The 12,024-nt window shown below is 34.0% G+C and overlaps 2 protein-coding genes across 2 annotated transcripts; one reads left to right on the forward strand and one right to left on the reverse strand.

Annotated features, from left to right (window-relative positions):
• The first annotated feature begins 2,794 nt into the window (after positions 1 to 2,794).
• LOC121240680 (receptor-like protein kinase HERK 1) lies at positions 2,795 to 6,419 on the forward strand. Its single transcript, XM_041138176.1, has one exon. It carries the CDS (start codon positions 3,488 to 3,490, stop codon positions 5,999 to 6,001), a length of 2,514 nt encoding a protein of 837 aa, XP_040994110.1. The 5' UTR covers positions 2,795 to 3,487; the 3' UTR covers positions 6,002 to 6,419.
• Positions 6,420 to 9,042: 2,623 nt separating this feature from the next.
• On the reverse strand, positions 9,043 to 10,363 carry LOC121240681 (chitinase 2-like). The gene has a single exon (XM_041138177.1). It carries the CDS (start codon positions 10,290 to 10,292, stop codon positions 9,198 to 9,200), a length of 1,095 nt encoding a protein of 364 aa, XP_040994111.1. The 5' UTR covers positions 10,293 to 10,363; the 3' UTR covers positions 9,043 to 9,197.
• Between the last annotated feature and the right edge of the window lie 1,661 nt (positions 10,364 to 12,024).

Below are 12,024 nucleotides of genomic sequence, written 5' to 3' on the forward strand. Positions count from 1 at the left end.
AAAAAGAAAATTATATAATTAACCCAATTCTTTTTTCTCTAAAACCAAGAATTAAGACAATTTAAAAGGACCATTTTGACATTTTTGTTGTGGTAATTGAATATCACGATCGACCAAGAGATGGGAGGGGAGACGTTTCCCCTTAATTATATTTAAATATGGTCCTTGATGTCATTGGATTCACACATCTTTGGGAATTCTTTGCCTTTTGTCTCCTCCCCAACAAATTTAGAGGTTTGTTTTACGTGTGCGTCACCTCTACGGCTGAATGATTAAACATTAGATAATAGTTAAGGCTGTCAAATATTTTTGGGACCAGATGCCAGCTGTCCCATACGCACCTCCTTCGTTAAAAAAAGAGGGCTGTTAGGCTGCCGTCCAATAGGGACAGCTAGATGTGTTCCTAGGTAATTTTTTTTTAATTTATATTTATTTAATATTTTTAACTATTTTTGTAAAATATAAAAAAATACTAATATATTAATAGTTAATTTTTTAATTAATAAATAAAAAAATATAAAATAAAATAAAATAAAATACATGAATGGTCAAGATAATAAAAAAAAAATAGAATGATATAATAGCATTATTCTAAAAAAAAATGACAATTCTTAAAACAAAAAACCACATCTTGAAAGTATTGTACCAAAATATCACTAGTTCTTTACACTTTCATTTTTCAAACTACCAAGTTAACAACAAAATCGGTGAGGAACCGATGAAAGTATTGTAAAATTATAATTTGTTTTAGAAGTTTAAACTTATGAAAATATGCAAATCTTATTATTTAATTTATAGCATTATCTCATGTGTGGATCAGACTCTTTTTAATGAGTGGTTCTAATACGTAAAATATTTAATTAAATAAAATAAAATGTAAAATTAGGATTCAAATTTAAGAATTTTGCTTTGATATTATGTAAAATCATCATTTATTTCAAAAATTGAAACTTATGAAAATATGTAGATTTTAGTATTTAATTTACACCTTAATATATATAATACAACTAATTAAATTTATCTCTTTTTAAAATAAATTTTTTAGATAAATGATGATCATCATGTCAAAATAAAAATTCTTTTGGAATTGCTTAAAAAAAAAATATTTTCGAACAAATGGTGGTAATCTCACAATTAATGCACAACCATTTAATATAAAACATATATATTTTAATTTTATCATTATTTCTTTGACTTTGGTTTATTTAAATTACTTATTATAGAATACTAAAATAGTTATAAAATAAGAAAAATATTTGTTACAAGTGCATGGTGTAAACAACGTCTAAACGTAATTGATGTAAACACACTTGATATGAGAGATTTAGCTGATGAGAAAGATGACAGAAAAACTAAAAAGAGACCGAACTGATAAAAAAGAAAACTAATAAAAGAGAAATAATTTATTTTAAATTTGACGTGACATAAATAATTACACATCAGTTATATTTATCAACTGTATATAAAATGTATATAAAAGAACTGATAAAATAATTACATCACTGCATATTCTATCTGATTAATTAGTCATTCTAATATCAATGTAGTATTACAGCTATCACATCAATGTCCAAAACCACTCTCAGCATAAGTCCAAAAAAATAAATCACTCTCAGCATATAATTTTCAAGAGAAATTTCCACTTGCAAACGTGTCCCAAATGTCAATTCACAGGTTACATCCTAATCTAAGAGATGAGCCCATCTCCAATGGACTCGACGTAATACCAAAGTGTCGATATTGCGCAAGTAAATTCATCTTATTTTTTTATTATAATTTTTTTAAATTTTAATATAAAATATAATAAATAATTTAATTTTTTTAAATTTTATAATAATAATAATATTTTATCATCTCAACTCAACTTAACTTAACTTAACCCAACTCAATTCAATTCAATATTTAAACATAATTTTAAAATATTTCATTTCATTTTGTTTTATTTTATTTTATTATTATATTTTTAAAATTTTTATATAAAATATATAAAATAATTTATATTTTTAAAATTTTAAAATAATAATAATATTTTATTTAATTTTTAACTTCCATATCCTTTCACCTCATTTTCTCACGACATTTTCTCACGACAATTAGAGTGAGAGCAATCCCACCCTGTCCCTGTCAAGGAAAATGACACGCTTCATGATTATAATTTCAAGGCATATATAGGAAGATCCCTTCTATGGGTTTTGCGAAGAAACCACTACGGCACCACGTCTCCAAAATAGGTGTCACAAGACTAGATAGTCATTTCGATTGATAGCAATATTATTCTTTATTTTTATTTTTAGTATGTATTGATACGATATATTTAGGATAACGAAAATGATCTGTACGTGTTGAGGATGTGAAAATTTTATGCAGAACGTTTGAAAAACTATACCCACCATGAAAAACACTTCAATTGTTTTGACAGATTCTATATTTAAAAAAAAAATTATCCAAAAGTTATCCACTTTAAAGTTAATCTTGTACATGTCAAATATATATAGTCTAATTGATATAAACTTCCAACAAGTTTTGGATTTGAAACCCCTTCCAAATGTATTAAAAAATAAATAAATAAATAAAAGAATAAATAAAAAAAAAGAAAGAATAGAGTGAATTTTAATCATAAACTCATCTCAATTCGTTATTATAATTTTTTTAAATTTTAACATAAAATATAATAAATAATTTAACTTTTTAAAATTTTAAAATAATAATAATAAAAAATAATATTTTAATAATATTTTATTAATTCAATTCAATTTAATTCAACTCAATTTAATTGACAAACGCAGCAATGCAGCCAGCTTGCTAGTGAGGGCAGGAACTTGGGAGGGCCACTGGTGAGCATGAACACTCTTGAAAACAGCTGTTGTTGGTGTATTTTATTCGGATGTACACCAAATCCAAACCAGCAGCATTTAATGTGTGAAAGCCTACTGTTACTTTTCCCTCCCAGGCTCCCACCCATAACCATAGGCATCCCGCAGCATTAAATTCTTTGCTACAAATTCTGTCTTCGAAGTTATTTATTTTCTGCCCCAAAACAGATCAGATTCATCCAGCTCCGTTCCACCACCAAGACCAGTTCATCATGCTCTTGTTTGCCGGTTTCCTCCATATTCAATCTCGTTCCAACCTCTTCTACTCAATTTGTTTCCATTAGTTTACTGCATTAAAGAATCTAAGAGCCAGTTAATATTTGAAGTTGTCAACGAGTTCATACCAGCTGGTGCCTGCAAGATTTGTGCGCAATATTTGTCTGTTAATCTCTTTTGCATCAAAACCCTTTCAGAACTCCAACAGGGTAACTCAGATTTGCTATCTTCTTTGGGATCACACATCTGATCCAAAAGGTGCCGACTTTTCTCTCACTTGTTCAGTTTATTCCAAGGGTTTTTTCAATAATTTCTTTTGTGTTAGTGCTTACATTTCCAACCTAGCTTAAAGACAATCTCTCTCTCTCTCTCTGTTCTACAATAAATCTCCAGTCTTTATGATGTTGGGTTTTAGAAAACCTGCGCTGTTAATGTGGGTTTTATCAAATTTGTGCTTGGTATGCTTTTCTAGTGGATTTAATCCTGTAGACAGTTACCTTATAGACTGTGGATCCTCCACCAATACTTCAGTAGGTGACCGTGTATTCATTGCCGATAACTTGGCTTCAAACTTGCTCTCGACCCCTAAAGATATTCTTGCCAAAACCACTTTGAAATCAATCACTTCCTCAGAAGATTCACAGCTGTATCAGACAGCTAGAGTCTTTACCGGATCCTCAACATACACGTTCTCAATCCGTCAGAGTGGGAGACACTGGATCCGCCTCTATTTCTACCCATTCATATATACTGGTTACAATATGAGTGCTGCAAAATTTTCTGTTTCTACTCAAAGCCATGTCCTTCTTAGCGATTTCGGTGTGGAAAGCACTTCTATTTTGAAAGAATATTCCTTAAATGTGACATCAAACAACATTGAAATCACCTTCACCCCATCGAGCAATTCAATCGCTTTCTTAAATGCTATAGAAGTGGTTTCAGTCCCTGATGGGCTGATCACCGACGGTGCCAGCACTGTGAATCCATCAGGACAGTTCCAAGGGTTGTTGCCTCTTGCACTTGAGACGGTTTGGAGAGTGAACATGGGTGGGCCAAAAGTCACATTTGATAATGATACACTTTGGCGAACTTGGATTCCAGATCAAAGTTTTTTGGTTCAGGAGAACTCGGCCACAAATCTCTCAAATATAGGAGCTGTTAAGTACGTTAAGGGCGGGGCAACGCAGGATATAGCTCCAAACGCTGTCTATGGTACTGCCACAGTTATGAACTCATTGGATGATCCCAGCAGCAATTTCAATGTGTCCTGGGAGTTCAATGTGGATCCGGGCTTTCAGTACCTTGTTCGGTTTCACTTTTGTGATATTTTGAGTAAAGGTCTTAACGAGCTGTACTTCAATGTTTACATTGACTCATGGATTGTTCTTAAAGATCTTGATCTTAGTACTTATTTGGTAAACGTCTTGGCTGCTGCATATTATATGGATTTTGTCACGGTTTCAGCTGTTAGCAATATGCTCCGTGTAAGTATTGGTCCATCTACTCTACATGGTACTTACCCCAACGCCATCCTAAATGGGCTGGAGATAATGAAAATGAACAATTCAATGGGCAGTCTGAGTGCAGCAGACTCCCCGAGTATTTCTTCAGATTCAAGTTCAAAGAAAAATGTGGGTGTCATAGTGGGTATAAGCATTGGAGCCTTTGTTGCAGTGATATTAGGTGTAGTTTTCTTTATGTTACACAGAAAAAAAAGACGACTGGCACGTCAAAGAGAATCAAAAATGTGGATTCCGTTTTCTATCAATGGAGGAAATTCCCAATCCATGGGCAGTAAATATTCTAATGGAACAACTGCTAGTGCCATTTTTAACTATGGCTATCGCATTCCTTTTGCAGCAGTTCAAGAGGCTGCAAACAACTTCGATGAGAGTTGGGTTATTGGGATTGGTGGTTTCGGGAAAGTTTACAAGGGAGTCTTAAGTGATGGTACAAAAGTGGCAGTTAAGAGAGGAAATCCTCGGTCCCAACAGGGACTTGCAGAGTTTCAAACTGAAATCGAGATGCTATCTCAGTTCCGCCATCGCCATCTTGTTTCGTTGATAGGGTACTGTGATGAAAAGAATGAGATGATTCTCGTTTATGAATATATGGAGAATGGAACTCTCAAGAGTCATCTTTACGGCTCAGGTCTTCCCAATTTGAGTTGGAAGCAGAGGCTTGAGATATGCATTGGAGCAGCCCGGGGACTCCATTACCTTCACACAGGATATGCAAAAGCAGTCATTCACCGTGACGTAAAGTCTGCTAATATCTTGCTTGATGAGAATCTGATGGCCAAAGTTGCTGATTTTGGGCTCTCAAAGACGGGGCCTGAAATTGACCAGACCCATGTCAGTACAGCAGTGAAAGGAAGTTTTGGATATCTTGATCCAGAATATTTCAGGAGGCAACAACTGACGGAGAAGTCAGATATATACTCGTTTGGTGTGGTTTTGTTTGAAGTTCTTTGTGCCAGACCTGTTATAGATCCATCCCTTTCAAGAGAAATGGTGAACTTAGCTGAATGGGCAATGAAATGGCAAAAGAGAGGGCAGTTGGAACAGATAATAGATTCTACTCTTGCGGGAAAAATCAGACCAGATTCTCTAAGGAAGTTTGGAGAGACTGCTGAAAAATGTTTGGCTGACTTTGGAGTTGACAGGCCCTCTATGGGAGATGTCTTATGGAATCTCGAATACGCTCTTCAACTTCAAGAGGCAGTTACTGATGGTGATCCCGAAGAAAACAGTACCAATATGATTGGTGAACTCTCTCCGCAAGTGAACTATTTTGGTGATAGCAGTACTAATGTTTCTGCTACTCAGTTTGGAGAGTCAGCTGTGGATGATCTTTCAGGTGTATCCATGAGTAGGGTGTTCTCACAGCTGGTCAAGTCTGAGGGTAGGTAACTGATTTGAGATTGTACTCTTGTTTCGGCTACGTTCCATTAGCTTGGTGTTCACTATATTAAAGTAGATAGGCCGTTATCTTGATTCTATTATCCATAAAATGAGATCCAGCATCTCATTGCACAATATGTGGCTTGTTTGATTGATAACCACAAAATCCAAAGAGAAACTCTGCTTCTATTTTGTAGTGCAGAAAATCTTTGTAGAGCTTTCCTTTGTGGAGTTCTGCAAACAAACTGCATAAAGCATCGTGAGTTCTACTTTGTACAGAAGACGTGGTAGTTCAAGTGAGTTTTAGTTTTATCAGTTCACAAGGATTTTGGATCTTAAAATTGTCGAAAGGTGTACGCATTTCTGAGTGTTTTAGATTTACACAATCATGTATGAAATAACTACGTACTACCGTTGATTTTGTTTCGAGTGATTCTTAATGTGATCCTACGTTTTAGTGCTGTCACAGTGTATGTTAAACCTTACTTCCATAATTGCTGGACATATATGGCTAATCTTCTATGGACACTCTCCTGTGTATGTATTCTCTTATATCTTGTAAACAATCGGTTGCATATTGGATGAATAGATGAATGCTTCAGTAACTGGGAAACATCTGAACTTGTCCTGGGGCACAGCTGCAGATAAAGGGTAAGGTAAGGTTGTACACCTTTGACGAAGGAACTACTTTTAGTTAAAATCTCCACTTTTTCTAAAAGTTTAAGCACAAGGAAAGAGGTAAATTTGATCATTTAATTTATATTTTATCACTTTCTCTATTGTTGTAAAGCATAGAGAGAACACAAACGAGAGTCAAAATCTATTTGTTCAAAACCTACTGCTTATTTTGGTGCCGTTTAGATAGTGAGTTGAGATGAGTTGAGATGAAAGTTAAAAATTGAATAAAATATTATTAGAATATTATTTTTTAATATTATTATTATTTTAAAATTTGAAAAAATTGAATTGTTTATTATATTTTGTGTGAGAATTTAAAAAAATTGTAATGATGAGATGAGATGAAACTCTTCACTATCCAAATAATCCATCTGTATGGATCAAATAATCCATTGGGTGTATATTCAGAGAAATGTAGATTAATGAGTTACAAGAGTTTCTTTTACCTCCTTTCATTCTTCTGTATATACTTTTCATATCAAATTTCCAAAAGCTGTTCAAAGTGATGCCTCCTTACCGTATCGAATGATCAATCAAGCAATTCTCATCAAATCTTGTAGATAATTAATATAACTGGCAATGAATATTCTCATATGGTTTAATGAAGCACTTGATATCTTGAATTTGTGTTTTCACTTACGGTGGTTATAGATCAATATGAGAGACTTATGCCTAGTATCCATATTCATCATTAATTGTTATTTAATGACTAAGATTGTATTAAATTAAGAAATATAAAAGGAGGTGGTAGTCCAGGCCTATAATTACCTAGTTATAACAAATATAGTCCATGAATAAAATTAAAGAACATGCAATAGAACCAAAAATTTGATTGGAGCTTATGTTTCTTGACTAAAGAAAAATAAACAATTCAACTCCTCTCAACTCATTTCATCTTATCTAATAACTACAATTTTTTTAAATTTATACAAAATAAAACAAACAATACAAAATTTTTAAATCCTAAAACAAAAATAATATTAAAAAAATATATTTTAATAATATTTTATTTAACTTTAAATTTTAATCTTAATTTATCTTATTTACGAAAACAAACGAGACATAAGTTGAAGAGAGTCTATATAAAAGATTTATTTTTTTACGTAATCCCGTTGTGGGATTGCAACTGCTTTAAAGTATTCTTGTGGACTGTAGAGTTTTTTTTTTTTTTTGGGGGGGGGGGGGGGGGGGGGAGGTAATTCCCCATGTCCTTGGGGTAAGCACCGTGTGGTCCACATGCACTGATTATAGGGCTAGTCAGGTGGAGCGAGATGGTGGATAGATAGATGAGCAAGCCAACAAGAGGGTGCATGGTGGTTCAAGATGGGTGGACAGTGGCGGATTGGGGGGTTTTCATCCTCTAATCAAAAGGGAAAGGAGATGGATGAGAAAAAAAAAAAAAAAAAAAAAAAAAACTAATGAAGAAGAAGTTGGTGACCATCCAAAAGAAATAGATGATTACACTTGCCAATCACATGCTCCATTGGCAATGGCTCCTTGATTGTAAAAGATGGGTGATGGAGGGGCAACGGCTAGAGTGTACGTGTGTAGGTTTTTGATCGACTGAAAGTCGTAGATCTAGCCTCCACTGTTCTAAAGAAAAAAAAAAAATGAAAACTAGGGGAAAAAGGAAGAGAAAAGTCCAAAGAAAAGAAGGAAAATAGGGGAGGGTGATCTGGTTTAATTAAAGAGGTAGATTTGCCTTATGGTTTTTTCCTATGTTGAATGATTTTCCACCTTAAATTTGATACGTTCTTGTATTGCTCTCTTGTGCTTGATCAATTGCCCCATGGGACCTTTCTTAATCTTTTAAAAGTTGGATGGGGCGAAGAACATGTGGGACTACTTCTTCTCAGGACTACGTTTATCCTGGGTCATGCCTTCCAGTTTGGTGGATTTTCTAGCTAGTTGGAGAGGTCTAAATGATAATTCACAAGTCGTAGCAATCTACAAAATGGTCTCTGTCTGCATGTATTGGTGTATATGGTGGGAATGAAATGATAGAAACTTTAAAAACCGTGAGAAGACAATAGAGGAGCTGAAAGTTTTTTTCTTTCCATGTATGTAACGGACTAAATGTCCATGACTTTTTACCATCTGCAGTAAACTCTAGCTAGATATTTCCCATGTATACTCCCTGTATACCCTACTCTTATGAATAAATACCTTGATTACTGTTCCCCCAAAAAATAAAAATTGGATGGCACAACAGTGCTTAAAACATTGCCTACAGGTCTATATGTTTCCCAATGTAATATTGAGACGAATATACGTCGACGTATGCACGTATGTTATAATAAAACTATAAACACCGTATGATAAATTCAAAAGGAAAAAAAAAAAAATATAACCAGGCTGACACAGTAGGAGGATAAAACTCAAATGAAAAAGCACTCGTATACATAATAGCTAGGCAGCAAATATGCATGTACCAGACAAATAACAGTACTAGTATAGTGGTACAAGCAACACTTATCTAATTCACACGCAATATTTCTTCATTTTACACAATAATTCGATGATAATACTACTGGGGAGATGCCAAAAGTGCTTGTGATTGCTTCTCAAAGCGGAAACCGTTTGCCTTGGAGTCATCTGCAGACCAGATAAAGATACCATGAAGTTGCTGCTGACTCCTGAGCCTATTGCAGGCAGTAAAGAACCCATTTTGTGGGGATAACCCTCCGCTTCCATCACTAATAAAGCTTGCCAACACCTTACCACCCTTGTATTTGGAGCTTTGGGTGTGGAAATAGTCCATAAATTGAGACACAGTGGTTCCCTTATCATATGCATAAAACTGGAAGTTGACATAGTCTATTTGGTTCCCATACTTATTCCAGAGTGCCAAGTAATGTTTCTGAACTTGATCGTCATCGAATGGAGCTATAGAAGCAAATGAGATTACCTTATTCCTCTTCAGAGTCGATATAAGCTGCCCGATGCACTCTGCAAAGGTATCGGGATCACCTTTGAAGTGTTCATAGTCAATGTCAATTCCATCCAAATGATACTGCTTTATGATCGTTGTGAGTGATGAAACAGCATTAGACACCCAGGAATCTACTGAAGAGGGGCTGAAGAAAGCAAAGCCATTGGCTACACTATCTCCTCCTAAGCTCAAGCCAACCTTGACATTTGAATGGGCACTCTTGATGGATGAAACCTGGGAGGGGCTAAGATTCTGAGAGTCCCAGAAAATGTTGAATTTCCCATTGGTAGGAGAGGGGGAAGCTGATGTGTCATAGTCAATAGCAAAGGAGAGAAGGAAGTGGAATTCAACACCAGGGTTTATAGGAACATCTGTAAATTTGACATTGTTGAACTCAGCTCCTATGTATTCCCTGAAGAGGTTTGAGTTTGTGGGTGCTGCTTGGACTTGCATTTGGGGGATGAAGAGAGCTTCAATGATGAGAAGGGTTAAAAATAGCTTGGGAAATTCCATTGCAACTGAGTAGTAGTAGATTTGTGCCTTGGGATTTGAGTGAAATGAGTACTCTTTGCATGCCATTATATACTGAGTTTTGACCGAGTTAAGGACATTGAGGAAATTAAGAAAAAGGTTTTGGTTTTGTGCCGTTTCCGTTGTTATTATGCATTGATGTTCTAGTCTTGTTTCCATTGAGAAAACGTCATAGGCTAGTGGGGACAGATTTTTTTGGATAGAGTAATGCTACTCATAATCTATTTTCTCATCATCTTCTTATCTTTTCATGATGTGGCATTAAATGATAAGGGATTATTTATTATATTTCACTGGTGAACCTATCATTTATCATTTGTTTTCAAATATGAGATGAGATGAGATGAGATGAATTGAGATTAAATTTAAAAAGTTAAATAAAATATTGTTAGAATATATTTTTTAATATTATTTTTATTTTGAGATTTGAAAAAGTTGAATTGTTTATTTTATTTTGTGTGGAGATTTGAGAAAGTTGTAACGATGAGATGAGAGATTTTCAAAGTTTTGAATTTTAGTCTTGAAAGCAAACCAGACATTAATGCCACATCATAGGATGATGAGAAGATGATAAGAAAAAAGATGATAAATAGATTTTTTTCGTTTGGAAAATAGCTTTTGAAGTGTGGGTTAAATGCTCTTAATTTGGTTCTTGACAGAGCGGCTATCAATAAACATAGCCAAATTGAAGATCTCATCGAATATTTATTGGTAACCACTTGAATGAAAAGCCGCTTAAGACGTGACACATTAATTAGTATGATGGGAGATGATAAAATTCAAGACGAAGAGCAACAAATAACAATTATATTTATCAAATAGAAATATCATCTATAAAAAGCAAACCAAAAACACATTAATAGAACGAAGCCATGTGGTTAAATTAAAAAATGTCACACATCCGATCCACTAGTATGATTAAAAACAACTAAAATCAAGATGAAAACAAACATCTAGGCTAGGGGGACATGATTTTTTTATATAAGAGCACTTCAAGTGTGGGTTGAATGTTCTTTTGGGTTTTGACAGACTGGCTATATATATATATATATATGAATAAACAACCATATTGAAGATCTCATTGGATGGTAATTGCATGGTGAGGGAGAGTAAAGGGAAGGACAAATCCTCCAGCTTTCCGTGCAGGGACCTGTTCTTTTGACTCCTAAATTATACCTTTGTGGGATCTAATAAATACTTAACTCTATCTGGGTGTCTCAGAACATATTCCTTTTGGATAATGGCTACATAAGAAAGAACCAAGAAAACGTGGTTTTTGAGATTAGTCACTTTCTTATTAGGTTCAGTCCAAAAAGAGATGAGAAGTGACTAGATCTCAAAAATCATGCATGCACATAAAAAAAGATAACAATTATTGCCGTCCGTGTATGACTTTTTTTTTTTAAAAAATAGTGTGCGAAATTTATATATTCTAAGACTGTATCTAGTATTACTTGATCAGAAAATTGGATTGGCTTTGATTTTGATGAGTATTAAGAGGTTAGGTATTTTAACAATGGTAATCCAAAATAGTATGAGAAAACATAGAAAAGGATAGACTTGGTCTTGATTGATTCAGAGTATATTCTTGTGAAATCAATTTTTTTTTTTGGAGATGAAAACATTGAAAAGTAATTTAAAAATCTGTAAATGGATTATTATTCAGTTTTGAATGCTTAAAGACGGCCTGGCCATCAATAATTTGTAGTGCGAAACCGAGTCCTAGAAAACCCGACCCAGCCCCGTTGCAACTTACTCCCACTGGAAGAACCTTTTTTTTTTTTACCCAATAACATGGTAGCTATTTCAACTTAATAATAATAAGAATAATAATAATAAAAGGGCAGTATTTGACTCAACCAACAAAGTTAATATATATCCACATCAAGGG

Source organism: Juglans microcarpa x Juglans regia, chromosome 7S (assembly GCF_004785595.1).
Source record: "Juglans microcarpa x Juglans regia isolate MS1-56 chromosome 7S, Jm3101_v1.0, whole genome shotgun sequence".
Lineage (NCBI taxonomy): Eukaryota > Viridiplantae > Streptophyta > Magnoliopsida > Fagales > Juglandaceae > Juglans > Juglans microcarpa x Juglans regia.

Bases quoted from the DNA above. Each gene is read 5' to 3' on its own strand.
- LOC121240680 (XM_041138176.1), top strand. From the start codon at position 3,488: ATGATGTTGGGTTTTAGAAAACCTGCGCTGTTAATGTGGGTTTTATCA.
- LOC121240681 (XM_041138177.1), bottom strand. From the start codon at position 10,292: ATGGAAACAAGACTAGAACATCAATGCATAATAACAACGGAAACGGCA.